The 17345-nt window shown below is 37.6% G+C and overlaps 1 protein-coding gene across 3 annotated transcripts in view; it reads right to left on the bottom strand.

The window, feature by feature from the left end:
- Nucleotides 1–16583, bottom strand: part of LOC129263387 (deleted in malignant brain tumors 1 protein-like) — a 30606-nt gene extending 14023 nt beyond the window's left edge. The window contains exons 1-7 of one of the 3 annotated variants that reach the window (XM_064100885.1): nucleotides 16285–16583; nucleotides 14239–14553; nucleotides 11436–11753; nucleotides 9347–9700; nucleotides 7712–8029; nucleotides 5170–5469; nucleotides 1474–1584 (exon numbers count right to left, since the gene is read on the bottom strand). In XM_064100885.1, the coding sequence (XP_063956955.1) occupies nucleotides 1474–1584; nucleotides 5170–5469; nucleotides 7712–8029; nucleotides 9347–9700; nucleotides 11436–11753; nucleotides 14239–14553; nucleotides 16285–16369 (1801 nt within the window). In that variant the 5' untranslated portion in view covers nucleotides 16370–16583. The remainder of the gene's footprint in view (nucleotides 1–1473; nucleotides 1585–5169; nucleotides 5470–7711; nucleotides 8030–9346; nucleotides 9701–11435; nucleotides 11754–14238; nucleotides 14554–16284) is intronic. The other 2 variants (XM_064100886.1, XM_064100887.1) reach the window with 2 other exon arrangements.
- Between the last annotated feature and the right edge of the window lie 762 nt (nucleotides 16584–17345).

The raw sequence follows: 17345 nt of genomic DNA, 5'->3' as shown, positions 1-17345 counted from the left end.
TTCGTTGGGGTTGATGACGTGGGATGCTCCCATTGTTTTGACTCCTCCTTGGTCTCACGGTGATAATGTCGCAAATCGTTCCAAGAAATTGGATGGGTTACGGGGGTTACCCTAATCAAAGAGTTCCAAGTCTCAGCTGGGGCCATGCTAGTCTGCTGTGCAAACCCTTCACTCGAATAAAGGGTCTGAATTGCAGCCTACTCATGCCTTGTGTACTGAAGCAGAGACTCCAACTCTCCCGTTCTCCCACTTGAGATTTAATATCTCCCGCCCAGGCTCTGTTTCTCCCACTTAAGATGTATTTTTCTTCCCCTAAAAATGATCTTTCTCCCGCCCAAACGCCTTTTTTTAAAAACTACAATTGAATTTTCATATCTAAGCAGATTTCAAGGTAACTAGAGCGTCAAAGCTGTGCGCAATCTCGTTATTTAGCGGGCGCGAGCTATCTAGATAGCATCATCCCTCCTATAGGCCCTCCTATTACGTTGCATATATTATACCAATTAAAAAATTGATAACATGACATGAATTGATGACTATATATAATTAGAATGTAAAAAGTGAGGAAATTCCTTCATTTTGGTTTTTTAGGAATACCAAGTGAAATAATTAGAGAATCAGTAAAATTGCTGATAACCAACTTTAAGCAATTTTACTCCAGAGATCATCATCATGGGTCCGTTTCATAAAGGACTTGCAACTGTTGTAACTTTGCCATTATCATGATTAGGGCAACTACCATGGAAACCTTGATTATGATTGGCGGATGAGTCCTTTTACCATGGTAGTTGCCATTGTGGCAAAGTTACGTGTAAGTCCTTTAAAAAACAGGCCCCAGATGAGACAAGATGGATATGGAAATGTCAATTTAAGGTGAGGTAGTATTTATTATGTCTTTACTGGTTGATACGAATAATGATATCGCAAAAATGTATGGTTTTATAGATGCTTATCAGTTTCATATGCATGCATGAATAATGATATATGAAAAGAAGTTTTATAAAACCAAAATGTATGATTTGATTAATTGAATTGTTATTTACTTAGAGCCATCATATATTGAAAATTAGCCTGAGATAGCTTGGTAGAGCATCTAGGATCCTAGAGCTTCCAGGGCCCTTAAGTGGGCCCTACACCCCGGCAACAAAGGACTTCGCGCTCGTGATGTGCGCTTCGCGCTAATCAAGTTGGAGTCTCCAGTTTGCTTGGGGATCCAGGCGGGAGAATCTCCAGATCAGAAGGTGCTAGGGGTTGGAGTCTCTGCTGAAGGCCCTCTACAGCAAGTGTTGTATGTGCTAGTTTTAGCGTGGAGACACGCTTGTCGATCAAAGTTCCAATCAGGGTCTGTGCCTGCAGACTAGGGCCATGCCTCCCAGCTGTAGAAACTTGATAACAGATCGATATTTAGGTTTGTTCCATTTTTTTTCATGACACAAATGAAACAGAAACTTGGAACTTTTTTTGAGGTCTTACCACCACAATTGTATTCGTCCTCGCCATATCTACAGTCGTTGTCATTATCACATATCCAAGAACCTGGTATACATTGACCGTCGTAGCATTGGAACTGATCGGATCGACAACCTAAGAGAGAGAGAGAGAGAGACCAAACAGAAATGGGAATTCGCGATCAGCACAAATTGTCCCCTTCACCGGTTGGTTCCATGAAAATTTTGCTCCGCTGTAAACAGTCAGACCGCAGGTCCATATGCTAATGAGCAAAAAGGCCAGATTCATCCAAATCATCACGTGGCTGAATCCTTCTTCTTGCAAAATCTCGTGATTCGTGAGATTTTCTTTCTCTAAGAATTTACCTGTTTTAATCTCAAGTTAAATGAAATATTATTGCACCATCAGATAGAGTAAATGTTACTCTTTCATATTGGTCATTTATTTTGTATACCATATTTTGTTAAATAAGTAAATTTCTGACCTGAAAATGTGCCTCAAACTGAATTATCTTTCTCTGTTTTCTTTTGCAAATTGTGCAAAACTTTTTATTTTGAGCCTCAATGATATCTATATCACCATAAAGCTGAACTTCTGTACTTTCTCACAATGCCACTCTTGATTTGCAGCACCATTTAATCGGGTCAAGATCACACTTTTCCCACCAAGGTACAAGACGAGATTTCTGAATTGTTTTACTTGCATGAAATCCAGAGTTCTGATTGGCTGGATAAGATTCACAGAACAACAGGCGCGGGGTATTTGAGGAGATTACCACATGGGAAGTGTGACCTTCCCATGAACCCGGGCACTGGAGCCGTTGGAATTTGCCAGTGTGTGGTCTCTTTGACCAATCAGAGTGCAGTATTCTTGTTTTAAAGCTGCTTTATGCTTTATGTACTTGGCCAATGAAAAGTGTGATCTTGACCCGATTAAACCAATTCTTATTTTGAAATCTATTCCATTTTAAAGCATAAATATTCAGCTTTGTCATGATCTAAAATCATTTGGGCTCAAACTAAAATAAAGTGTGAAAATATCAGCTTTTGTCAGGTGAAAATAATCATTTTGTAGCATATTTTAGATAAAAATTTCAACCAATATTACAAAATCTTTGAATAAATTCAAACACATGACCTAAAAGAATGATTCTTCTTCTTTACAATGATACCAAATTCATGAAATTCGATGCCCAATTAGAGCAGCAATGACCGAATGAAAAGAGGTGTTTTGGTCCGCATCAAGCTCATTAAATATGCAAAACATCTCAAGTCATAAATATCACTTGGATGAAAGAAGCCACTTTCTTGGGACCTGCCGTCTGACTGTAAAGTCCACACACTACCGAAATTACTAACTCAATCCTCGGCTGGATTTAACGCTATACCGTATTCTAAATCTATAAGCTAACAACATAAAACCCTATTGCAACCATAACCCTAACCCTATATCTTGGAGGAAATAAAGCCCGGATTACTTGTCGCCGGAGCAAATGTCGTGCCCTCGGCCATCCCAGGTTGGTCCATTACCAAGTGGTAAGTCTAGCACGCTAACCTTTGTGTAAATCCCTGGATTTACAATGTACTTCATCTAGAAAAGTGTCAGGTGCAGTTATTACACTGCAAAAACTCATGTGTTGATTAACCACCAGTCTTGAATCTATATCCACACCAGAGAAATGTTAAACAATAACACCAGTTGAGTTTTGGTCTAACATCAGATAGGTGTTAATACAATACCAATTAGTGTTAAAAGCAGCCTCGGTTTGATTCCCAACTGGTGTTGTTTAAATACTTCTCTGGCGTGGGCATACATAGATTCCGGGCTGGTAGGAAATCAACACCGGAGTTTTTGCAGTGTATGATCAAAGTCCCTTTAACCCGATGATACAGAGACAATATTGTATAAACCGAAATTTATTTATAAAAGGCAAATATTCGTTTAAGTTTAAGGCCTTAGTTTTCATTTATTATGTTAATATATAAGCCTAATCGTACTCAGATTTATGTTACTTGTATTATCTTATTTTTTTTCATATTTATAATATTCTATAAATCACATTAGAATATTATTTTGATGTGTGCTTTATATACTCATTGTTTTAGATATAAAATGAATAAATTAATTATACTGAACTTAAAAAGGGTACTCCGGGATGAAAATAATTATCATCTAAATACATAAAGCAAATTCACTAAGCAAACTCCTGAAAATGTCATAAAATTCGGATACCAAATAATGAAGTTATTCAATTTCAAAGTTGAACAATATTTTGTGAAAACAGTTGTGTGCACAACCTTTTGAATATTCATCAGGTGGGTTGATGATTTGATGTCCCAAATTTTCCTTTTCTCATGTTATTACAAATTGAAATCATAATTATTTCATATTTTCATACATGTGTCTCCATTGTCTCCCTTGCAATACAATCAGTTGCAGCAGTGAACATGGTGAATATACATGTACAATGCATTAAATCAATTGCTAATCCGTTTTATTGATTCTTGGAGTGCAAAATTTGAATGAACATAATTTCATATAATAAAATACGAAAAAAACAAATGGCGATAAGAGATCATCAGTTTGTTCGTTCATGAAGACATGCAAAACTGCGCGAATGGTCAGTTATTTCTACAGTGCCCAAAATGGCCCTCAGAGGTCAAAACTGATGGAGTAAGTTACATGCGGTCAAAATACTCTTGTGATGTTCAATTTATTTATTCATTTATTCAAATGTAGTTATTCAGGATCAGTTAAAAAACTGTTTTTCATCATGGTCCTGACATTAAAAATATAAATACATGTAATCAATAATATATTTTAGATGAGATAAAAATCAAAGTGGTATCTAAGAATTTGTGCTTAAAGTGATACAATGCAATACAAGAAAATTTACAACATGTTATACAAAGAAATAAAGTAAATGTAATGAAATTAAATTAAAGAATTAATAAACAAATGCTTGGTGTCAAAGCACGCCCCCCTTCTAACGATTCTGGTATCATTTGAAGTATTTTTGGATAAATTGAACTTGTATTATTGGTCATTTTGAGGGACATAAATGACCAAAATGACCATAAGCGGTTATATAGGGTCATTAAGACTGATATATTTGGAATCAGCATAAAATTCTACACAAGAAGGACCTTTAAATGCATTCCCATTTAGAAGATACACGCTGAAGACCTCAAATTCTTGTCGATTTGCAGTTTATTATGCAAAATTGCGCGAATGGTCAGTTATGTCTAAAGTACCCAAGATGACCCTCATAGGTCAAAACTGATTGAATAAGTGACATGAGGTCAAAATACTTTTGAGATGTTCAATTCAAAGGATTAATACACCAGTGTTAGTTGTCACAACATACCCTCGTAGCGATTCTGGTTGGTAACATTCAAAGTACTTTTAGATAAATTGAACTTGTATTATTGGTCATTTTGAGGGACATAAATGACCAAAATGACCACAAGCGGTTAAATAGGGTCATTAAGACTAATATATTTGGAATCAGCATAAAATTATACACAAGAAGGACCTTTGAATGCATTCCCATTAGAAGATAATACTTGCTTAAGACCTCAATTTCTTGCCTATTTAACCCCCATAGGTCAAAACTGACAGAATAAATTACATGAGGTTAGTTGTTATGATCCAGCGCACATTTTAAAGATAAATGTGGATTTATTTCATTAGGCCCTGAAAATGTTGTGACATTCTTACCATATGATGAATAATCGTAGGATGAGTAATCGTAGGATGAGTAATCGTAGGATGAGTAATCGGAGGATGAATAATCGTACGATGAATAATCATAGGATGAGTAATCGTAGGATGAGTAATCGTAGGACGAATAATCGTAGGATGAGTAATCATAGGATGAGTAATCGTAGGATGAGTAATCGGACGAATAATCGTAGGATGAGTAATCGTAGGATGAATAATCGTAGGATGAGTAATCGGATGAGTAATCGTACGATGAGTAATCGTACGATGAATAATCATACGATGAATAATCACATGCTGAGAAAAAAAGATTATTACACTTGTATATACTTTTGGTATGGAAATGTGGAAATAATTCAATCAAATCAAATATTTATATCTCAATGAATATGATAAAATTCACAGAGCAAAATGCTGAAATTTGATCAAAATCGGATAACAAATAAAGTTATTGAATTTAAAATATTTGCATTATTCCGGTGAAACAGTTCTAGGCCTTTTTTTATTATATGAAACTATGTTCAAAATATTTCTACCAAGAATTCAAACGAATGGATTGATAACTGATTAAGTGCATTAGTTATTTATTGCTGCAACTTATTTCATCATGATGGAGACAAAACAAATACACATTTATGAAAATTATGAAACAATCATGATTTTATGCAATAACATAAGAAAAGGGAAAGTGTGAATGTGACATCATCAGCCCACCTAATGAATATTCATGAAGGCATGCCTAGATCTGTTTTACCGGAATAATGCAAAATTTAAAATTCAATAACTTCGTTATTTGTTATCTGATTTTGATGAAATTTTAAGCATTTTGCTTTGTGAATTTTACCCTATTTAGATATGAATATATTCAGCTTGGAGTATCCCTTTAAAATTCACGAGCAAGCGAATTAATTTTTCCTTGTTAAAGGTATTGTTTAACTTTGTGAGCAGCCGATTAAAAAAATTCTCAAACCAAGATGAAACATGTGTACAAGTGCATGTATTAGAACTAATAAACCCTGAAAACAACCATTATTGAGAATGAAAAGCTAAAACTACAAGGCAAACCCCGATTTTGTAAATAGGCGTCTTATAGACGCCTAGTACACATAAGTGTATGGGATGATATTAAGGTGGTGTTTTCGGTCACTTTATATTTCAATTTTTGAAGCACTAAATAATTATTTTCGAACGCAATTTTTTCTGGGCTTCATTTTTGTAACATATCACAGACACAGGTGACAAGTGTGACCTTCTAGCTCAGAATTTTTGAAATTCAAGCCAATGTTAACCAATCACTTTAAATAGCACACAAGAGCTCATATCTGGGTAGGTTCTTTCCCATAATGCGCCTTTCGGAGCAGTGTAGTCTTCAAAGATAGCCCCACTCGAATGATAGCACACTAATTCAGTACTAAATACATTCATATCACAATTACCAAGTGGCAAAATAAGTAGGCCTGTTTTTCATCTCAAAACAATCTAGTTTGTCTAGAAAAATAAATTATAGGCTAATTAATTATCTTTATTACTACTAGTAGTCTGATATATCTATTTATAATAACGAGAGACTACATACGTTATTGGTCATGTTGGCTTCCTCTTTAGCGTGTTATTAACGTCATTGTTCCATTGTCACAAACCAATGCTCTTTTTTAATACCCCGTGTTTGTCCTCCCAAAATCATCATACATGTACTAGAATAGACCTGATGAATATGACGTCATCATTTCATAGCGCCCTCCTTCTGATGGCAATGACATTGCCATTGTCATTTCACACTGCGTTGCATAACGCTTTCAAGAACATAGAAAATCTAGGCCTATTGAAAATGCCGTCATATGACAATTAATTGCTGGGAGGTCATTGTCGAAAATAGGCTACCGGAAAAGCAGTTTCATCCTAAGTTTCGGAGCTGTCGAAGACGTTGAAAATATGCCGTTTAGCCAGCTAGAGTAAAGAACGAAACGCCCCCCAAACCCAATCAATAACAACAGGACGAAACCGCTGTTTTGTTTCACCAATTTTCGACAAAGACTTCTTGGTTGCTCTTTGTAACGAGGGCAGTTGACAGCATTTTCTAGGTTCTTGAAAGCGTTTTGCGTCACGGTGCTCTAAGATGCTTCAGCATTTAACTGGGCGTTCTGGCGTGCGCCTGCATGTATTCCAAGCTATATATGAAAAGTTACATATTGATACAGAGGGTCGTGGTTGAAACACTGGTCACGCTATCGGGATATGGTGACGGTTAGGTCGGTCCCAGACCTAAATAATTTGAGTGATACATATCTGTCCAAAATCAATCCTACAAACCCTTACCCTCACCGACACACACACACGCACGCAACTACACGCTCACCCACACACCCTAACATAACACACGCACACACATACACACTCTCTCCAATCTCTCGAGGATAACGTCGTCAATTATGCGTGAGTTCTGATTTGCTCATGGTGGTTGAAAACCGCCGCGAACCGCCATTCGATTCTCAAAGATCTGTAATTAAACCTGAAAATTTGATGTAAATAGGGGGCCTACCTGGTTCGCATACGACTCCCACATCTTCATAGTGCGCGCAGTTGTGGCTTCCCCATCCCCTGTGATAGCAACCGCCAAGCGAGTCTCCAGAGTATCCGCTGCATGTCACATCATCCAGCCAAATCTGCCCGCTCCCTTGACCGAACGCTGCACAGCATCGGACCGTCCCGCCACTTAGTCCCAACGAACGGCAGACCACTTCGGCGTCACTGTTATAAAAGGAGTCATCACAGACCGTTCCCCATACTCCGTTGTGTTTGATCTCTACGCGCCCTTCAAGAGCATTGGTGCCTCCAACAAGCCGAATGTCAGGTTCGGCTGAAATGAAACGAGAAGATTGTTTGTCGTATAAGTGAAAAAGTATTTTTCGCATTTACTACGGGAAAACCCTCTACAACGCATCGATTCCTTTGAAAATGCAATTAAAATCACATTAGCGAGCTGATCGGGGCTTTTGTCGAAAGTTGGTGGACTTGGACAGCAGATAATCCGAATATTTGCACCGGACGAACAACTGCAAATATGTCGTTGTCTAGAGTCAAGAAATTCCGATGTTGTCCAGGTCCAGCAACTTTCGACAAAGGCCTCTCAGCTCTCCTTTGTGATTTGACTTTCACTTTCAATAGATTTACTGTGTTCTAGAATATGTCCCCTTTGAAATTGCGAAAACACCCTATTATGCATAAATCGTGAATTCTACATGTAAATATCAAATAGTAGATATATAGGCCTACAGTGCATCACGAAATTAAAGTGAAGGAGATCTAATAAAAAGCAACGCTCTGTCGGAACTCAACCTTCTCTCTCCCACTATTATAATTTTATTAATATTAGGTTTAACTTCATTATCATAGTTTCTCTTAAGTTTTATCACCCATTCATTATATATTTTTACATTTTGTAGTTTTTTAGGATTTTCTTCTGTATTTCCCCGTTATTATATACTACTAATAATAACAACTATACTTGCTTCTAGAGCGCTTAATACTTACTCAGGGGCGGATCCAAGATTTTCCAAAGGGGGAGGGGGCATTATCCCGAGGAAAAATTTGACAAGCAAAAAAAAAAAGGTTTCCAACCAAAAATTAAGGACATTTCCTCCACGAAATATAGGTCTCCACTGTTAAAGAGGGGCACAGGCCGGCTGTGCCCCCCCCCCCGGATCCGCCAGTGCACTTACTTTTTCAGAAGTCTCTAAGCGCTATACAGTAGAGCAGCTGTTACGCGCGCCGCGTTTCAAGGAACAAATTCCTACCATATTCCCATTCACTTCGGCACAATGTGGGTTAATTTATTGCTGAAGGAAAGAAAACACGCCGTGGCTTGGATTCGATAAACAAATTTAAAAAAATAAAAAAATTTCACTCCAAAAGTGAAGGTGATTTTCATGAACAATATTTTGAAAAAAAAAGTCTTACTCGCAAAACTGGGTGATTCCCCCCCCCCAAAAAAAAAAGACCAAATGAAGGCACAAACCCCTCCCAAAAAGGTTAGTGAAACGTGAATCTTTGTTTATTTGGTAAAAGAGGCCTAGTGATATGCATAATAGCATAACAACGTAATTTCCAGGGGGGGGGGCTTGAAAAAAATTTAGGGGTGGTTCATAAGGCTCTGAAAATGCTGTGACATTCTTACCGTACGATGAATAATCGTAGGATGAATAATCGTAGGATGAATAATCGTAGGATGAGTAATCGTAGGATGAATAATCGTACGATGAATAATCGTAGGATGAGTAATCGTAGGATGAATAATCGTAGGATGAATAATCGTAGGATGAATAATCGTAGGATGAGTAATCGTAGGATGAATAATCGAAGGATGAATAATCAGAAGAATAATCGTAGGATGAGTAATCAGACGAATAATCGTAGGATGAGTAATCGGAAGTATAATCGTATGATGAGTAATCGGACGAATAATCGTAGGATGAATAATCGTACGATGAGTAATCGTAGGATGAATAATCGTAGGATGAATAATCGGATGCTGAGAAAAAAAAGATTATTACGTGGAAATAATTAAATCAAATCAATCATTTATATATATAAATATGATAAAATTCACAGCAAAATGCTGAAAATTTGATCAAAATCGGATAACAAATAAAGTTATTGAATTTTAAATATTTGCATTATTCCGGTGAAACAGTTCTAGGCCTGTATTTTATTATATGAAATTATGTTTATTCAAAATTGTTCTACCAAGAATTAAAACGATTGGATTGATAACTGATTAAGTGCATTAGTTATTTATTGCTGCAACTTATTTCATCATAATGGAGACACAACATATACGCATTTATGAAAAAATGAAACAATTATGATTTTATGCAATAACATAAGAAAAGGGAAAGTGCAAATGTGACATCATCAGCCCACCTAATATTCATGAAGGCATACCTAGAACTGTTTCACCGGATTAATGCAAACTTTAAAATGACTCCGTTATTTGTTATCCGATTTTGTTGAAGTGTTAAGCATTTTCCTCTGTGAATTTTACCCTATTTATTTAGATATGAATATATTCAGCTTGGAGTATCCCTTGAAAATTTACGAGCAAGCGAATTAATTTTTCCCTGTTAAATTGCACACAATAGCTCATATCTGTCTAGGTTCTTTCCCATAATGCAACTTTCTGAGCAGTGTAGTCTTCAAAGATAGCCCCACTTGAATGATAGCACACTAATTCAATACTGAATACATTCATATCACAATTACCAAGTAGCAAAATAAGGAGGCCTGTTTTTTTTATCTCAAAGCAATTTAGTTTCTCTGGGAAAATAAGATTATAGGCTAATTCATTCTCTTCATTACTACTAGTTATCTCTACCACGAGAGAGTACACACTCTTGGTTGATCATGTTCTCCCCCTCTTTAATCAAGCGTGTCATTAACGTCATTTTCCATTGTCACAAACCAATGCTCTTTTTGTTAGTCCTGCCAAAATCGGCATACTAGAATAGACCTTACGCATATGACGTCATAATTTCATTATAATAGCTAGCGCTCTCATTCCGATGACACTGACATTGTCATTGAGATTTTGATTTCGCACCGCGACGCAAAACGCTTTTAAAAACATAGAAAATGTAGGCCTTTTGAAAATGCCGCCATATGACAACTAGTAGCTGGGTGGCCATTGTCGAAAATAGGTGAACCGGAAAGCAGTTTCGACCTAAGTTTCGGAGCTGTCGAAAAAATCGAAAATATGTCGTTTGGCCAGTCCAGGACAAAACGCCCCCAAAACTCAATCAATTAAAACAACAGAACGAAATTGCTGTTTTGATTCACCAATTTTCGACAAAGACTTTTTGGCTGTTCTTTGTTACGTGGGCACTTGACAGTACATTTTCTAGGCTCTTGAAAGCGTTCTGCGTCACGGTTCGAAAACTCCCTCTCATCAGATCATCAACGGATGCAGGTAATCATGCCTGGAACCTCTAAAGATGGCGCCGCAATGACGTCATTGCATGTACGTGGCTTCAGCATCTAACTGGGCGTTGTGGCGTGCGCTTGTAGTACTCCAAGCTACATGGGAAAAGTTACATATTGATACATAGGGTCGTGGTTGAAACACTGGTCACACTTTCGGATATGGTGACAAATATCTCTCGAGATTAGCGTCGTCAATTATGCGTAAGTTCTGATTTGCCTTTGGTGGTTGGAAACCGCCGCGAACCGCCATTCGATTTGCAAAGATCTGTCATTAAACCTGAAAATACCTGATTCGCATACGACTCCCACATCTTCGCTGTGCGCGCAGTTGTGGCTTCCCCATCCCCTGTGATAGCAATCGCCAAGCGAGTCTTCAGAGTATCCGCTGCATGTTACATCATCCAGCCAAATCTGCCCGCTCCCTTGACCGAACGCTGCACAGCATCGGACCGTCCCGCCACTTAGTCCCAACGAACGGCAGACCACTTCGGCGTCACTGTCATAAAAGGAGTCATCACAGACCGTTCCCCATACTCCGTTGTGTTTGATCTCTACGCGCCCTTCAAGAGCATTGGTGCCTCCAACAAGCCGAATGTCAGGTTCGGCTGGAATGAAACAAGAAGATTGTCTCTCGTAAGTGAATAGGTAGTTTTCGCATTTACTACGGGGAAACCCTCTACAACACATCGATTCCTTTGAAAATACAATTAAAATGCATTTAAAATCACAATGGAGAGCTGAAAGGCTTTTGTCGAAAGTTGGTGGACTTGGACAGCAGATCATCCGAAAATTTGCACCGGACGAACAATTGCAAATATGTCGTTGTCCATAGTCAAGAGATTCCGATGCTGTCCCGGTCCAGCAGCTTGCGACAAAAGCATTTCAGCTCTCCATTGTGATATGACTTGCATTTTCAAAAGAATTGGTGTGTTGTAGAGAGTTTCCTCGTAGTAAATGCGAAAAGTGCCGATTGATTGAAAGACAACATACAAAAATTGCTAATTCCAAATGGATACCTAAGACACACAGAGTTTTAGTTTTAATTTGTGTCATTGGGGAGTTTTGCAACCACTACACAGACGCTTTCTGGAAAGAAGAGAAAGTTGTCAACGGCCACTCATGACAAAGCAGTCTTTGTCGAAAATCTGTGAATGAATTAAACAGCGGTGTCATCCTGGACTTTGGACAAACGACATTATTTCGTCCGGTACGTCCCAAACCTATCTTAGGACGAATCGGTGTCCTGGTCCACCAACTTTCGACAAAGGCCTCTCAGCTCTCCATTGTGATTTGACTTTCATTTTCAATAGATTTACTGGCCCGTATTCTGAAGTTGGGTTTAACTTAAACTCAGGTTTAAAGTTGTGGTTATAGTATGGACAGCCAGTTGTTACATAAATCACTAACAGTAGAGATATCATACTTCAGCTCATTTGGCTCTCAAATCATTCATAATTGTTTAGGAAGTATAAAAAGATTATTGGCTTCACCATCGATGAATCAGGAAAGAGCACAGTAAACATAAGAAACATACAACTTAATAACAAATTTGATACTATTGGCTTCCCATACTTAAACCACAACTTTAAACCTGAGTTTAACTTAAACCCGACTTCAGAATACGGGCAACTGTGTTCTAGAACATGTCCCTATTGATATTGCGAAACTCCCTATTATCCACATAAATCATGAATTCTACACGCACTAGCGTCCTTTGGCAAGGAGTTTATCTACATTTGCCATATAATAAAAGCAATAGTAGTGATGATGATGGCAACAATGATAATGATAATAATAATAATGTCAGTAATAAGCATAACAATATTTGAATGCTAATAATTATGATAAGTATTCTGGATGACTCAAACTTTTGCAAATGTTTTGTTGTATTTGCGTCATACCTGTGTAACTTATTTGTTTCTTTGTTTGATGTTGTTCATGCATGTCTAATGTATATTACACCAGTGGAAAACAAATTTCTTTGTAATAATGTTTGCGAAGACAAAATAAATATCTTGTATCTTGTATAATGATATCGGTGAACTTAAAATCATCGGACGGAACTCAACCGTGTTGAATTTGTGTTAAAGTTGCATGCCTATGATCCCCCCCCCCCCCGAGTCTGCTTATCCAATTCCAAACGTACTTAAAACATTTCAAAATACCTGGTGGTTTATTATTGGTTCCAAGTTCGAGGGTCACAGGAATAGGCCTAATAATAAAATACGAAAATATGCCCACTTCTCTCTCCCCTCTCCCTCCCTCCATCTATCTGTCTCTCTCTTTCTTTCTCAATTGTTTTGTCATGAATGGCATTGACAATACATTTTCTCTGTACTCAATCGTTCGTACTCGCTGTGGGAACACTCCCTATTATCATGTTACACTGTAAAAAAAAGGTTTACCCAATATTGGGTAAAATGGGAACATGCGTGTTTGTTAGGTAAAAAAATGCCAAATATTTTTGTACATTTTACGCAATGTTGCGTTGAAATTTACCCTTCAAACATGCAATTTTGTCTAATATTGAGGGGAAAATTACCAAGCAAACATGGATGTTCCCTTTCTACCCAATATTAGGTAAATTTTGACTCTCTGTTTTTTTTAGAGTGTAAGCAAGGCCCACTGGGACAAGAATTTACCGGAACTGAAGTGGCTACCCTGTATGAGTAAATATGACGTCACTGGTATTATTATTGTGATTATCATTATCGTTATTTTTGTTATAATTATTACAATAAATATCATTATTAGAAAAAAAGGGTTATATGCTTTTCCGCTATTTGGAAGCGTTTTAGTGCTTTATAAAAAACAGTTAAGGTCCTTGAGCACGAAAAGAACGTTTTGGGGAACTGTTTTCTCAAGGGTTCCTTCCCTACAACTATACTAGACAAAAAGATTCATTTTAACCATATTAATATGATAATAATAATAGTCATTATTATTATTGTTATTATTATTATTATTATCCCCATTATCATTATCATTATTATCATTATTATCGTTAATATTATTATTATCATTATTATTATTATTATTATTATCATCACCATTGATAAATCTTAATCTTTCTTTACATAATATACCTACCTGCTGGTGCTTCGCATGCCACGCCGGCGTCTTCGTGATGCCCACAGTTGTGTGATCCCCATCCATTGTGGCCACACTCGTCAAGAGCGTTCTCCGTTCCATCGCACGCTAGGTTATCCATCCAAATCTGCCCACTTCCTTGACCGAAGTGTGCATGTGTGAGCGCGACTCCCCCGGTCAGTCCCAGAGAGCGGCAAGCTACCTGTGCGTCAACGTCTGTGAAGGAGTCGTCACAAACCGTTCCCCATCCGCCGTCGTGTAGAACCTCAATACGACCTTCGTAGGCATTTTCCCCTCCAACGAGCCGAATGTTTTCTTGATTTGATGAAAAAGAGATTTCATGAAAGGGAAATGACAGAATGGCATTACTGACAGAGTATCAATCTCCTCGAATGAATCGTCATTCATCTGTGGTCGATATATGCCCTACTTTTATTGTTTATCGCTACGTTGTCCATAGAGTAGGGGCACCGCGACACAAACGAATTCAAGAACAGTAAGTGTTTTGAAAATGCCCGTCAAATGACAATGAGCAGCCGGGAGGTCTTTGTCGAAAATCGGTGAACCAGAACGGCAGTTACGTCCCAAGTTTTGGAGCAGATGAGAACATGCAAATATGTCGTTTGTCCAGAGGACTAAACTATCGCTTTGATTCACTCATTTTCGACAGACCTCTTCCTCATGAAGGATATATGACAATACATTTTCTGTTTTCTTGAAAGTGTTCCTTCGTCACGGTGCAAAAACTGCCTACCATCGAGAGTTATGAACAGCATGGTATATTCAATTTATTCATTGGTCTGCAAGCCATTGGGCTTTCATCTCAGACCAGGCGATAGGCCTACATATAGGCTAAACATTTGGTCTACAATCAGTTTAGTCTATATATAAAAAGCTGTTAAAAATTTTAAACACGTTGTTTAAGCCCGTCACTCTACTATTTGAACTTTTTAAACAATTTTAAGCAATTACAAAAATGTTTTAGCAACTTGTTGTTAGCGCAACTTGTCGATAGCGCAAACGAAAAGGGTTTAGAACAGGACGGGAACGCAACTCGAGTACGGCCACGGTCTGTTGACTTCCCCGTATACCGAGTGCTCCCCGTAGGCCCGTCGCAGATCGAAAGCACGCTATTACAACTTTGTCTAATCAGTTATGTTTTACATTGTCAAATGAAAACTCTTCATCCAACAATACAGACGAACTAGTATATAGTATCCAAAATGGTTAGACACATATCCTTAATTAAAATTAAATGACATAATGTCAATTAGACCAAATCGTTGGTGAAGCCCAGGTGGCAATTTACCGTTTCTTCTCTTATCAGATTGTAATTAGGGAGTTTTTGCATCGCGACCCAGGGGCCCGTAAGACAAAACTTAGCAATGATCGTAGACCATTTATCTACGATTGATTTCATTGACTACAATGTACAATCAATCGTGAAAATCAAGCGAACGATTAATCGCTAACCTTTGTGTTACGGGACGCAGAATGTATTAAAGAACACAGTAATTGTATTGAAAATGTCTGCCAAATGATTATGAACCACTGAGAAGTCTTTATCGAAAATTGGTCAACCCGGAGCAGAAGTATCGTCCTACGTTTCGGAACTGTCAAAAGAAAATGCGAATATGTCGATCGTTTGTCCTGTCTATGGACGAAACTGCTGCTCTGATTCACCGTTTTTTTTGACAAAGATTGCTTGGTTGTTCTTTGTCATAAAGAACATTTGACAATACATTTTCTATGTTTTTGAACGCGTTCTACTTCGCGGGGCGAAAACTACCGAGTGTATACATCTAAACCTAAAAATCTGATCCATCATAAAGTAAGTCCCTTTAACATGCAAGTTTGTGAATAAGTTACTTCCTTATCCTTCGATTTCTAAATTTCGGCACTTATTTTAAGAATAATCAAGTGCACTCCTACGTATGTTTTTGTTAATTCTCTTACGTAGACTTCTTTAAAAACGCAGTACTTCTTTTCCCTATCACATTGAAAATGTATTGCTATCTCACAATTTACGTGGAAGTTATGACTTACCAGTTTGAGCGTTGGATATCTGCAAATTAGTCGCTCCTATTATCAGGAGGAGTGAGCCCCACAGGGATGCTCGTGTCGCCTGCATTGTTCCTTTAGTTTGATTCAACTACAGAAACTGCAGCTTATGACTTGCTGCTGGTTCTCCGACACTTTTATAACAATTCGGCCTCACAATCCTCCTGAGAAACTCAGTTTACTTTCAAACAATCAACAAAATTTCGTTTGCTTAGTTTATTTCTTGCACATATTGTTCAGACATTAAGTGATTTAAACGTTTTGTGTTTATTAAGTCAATGTCTGAGCCAATTAAGCTCGTACTTAAAATTTATTAACAATTTCATCGATAGATAATTCAAACAGTCGTCATTATTTCTAAAAGAATACAAACAATTTCGTGTAATATTGGCTTTCTAAATGTTCTTTGCACCTGTTTCATTATGCATGTTGTTGTTTTTTATAATCATTAACAGTAAAGAAATAAAAAACAGACATTTGTTTATCTGAAAAGAAATACGATGAACTTTTCGAAAATGTTTACTTTTCCCTTTCCATCTGTTCATTTACTAGCTTTAAATTTTGAAACGAGGTCGCTCTTTGAATCAGAAAATACAGTCAATACAGTGTTTGTAATGTATTAATTTTTCATGATCAAACATTTCTAATAATATAGTCTCGACCTGGATTTTTTTAAACCTTTCCTCTCTCTGGATAATAGATTTCGGGGGGCTGCTCAGGGCCCTGGGAACAAATTTTAAATCTGATATAAATTTGACAAGCAGGAAAAAAAAGGTTTCACCACAAAATATTGTTCATTTTGCTTACGTTTCTCAATTTTTTAACACCTACCAGAATTCATAGGGGTGCTACTTATAGAAAATAATACACGCAGAACCCCCAGGGAAAATCTTGCGGGTGCTTCACTCGCCGCACTTCACATGGCCATGGGGCTACTTTGGTCCCATGCCCCCCCCCCCTCCCCCACCAAGAAAAAGCTCGCCCACGAGAGGGAAAGTCTAAGCAACCGTACTCCCTAACATCATGATCTACCTGAAATTAATTGC

Source organism: Lytechinus pictus, chromosome 6, assembly GCF_037042905.1.
Source record: "Lytechinus pictus isolate F3 Inbred chromosome 6, Lp3.0, whole genome shotgun sequence".
NCBI lineage: Eukaryota > Metazoa > Echinodermata > Echinoidea > Temnopleuroida > Toxopneustidae > Lytechinus > Lytechinus pictus.
This window is presented reverse-complemented; position numbering and strand designations above follow the sequence as displayed.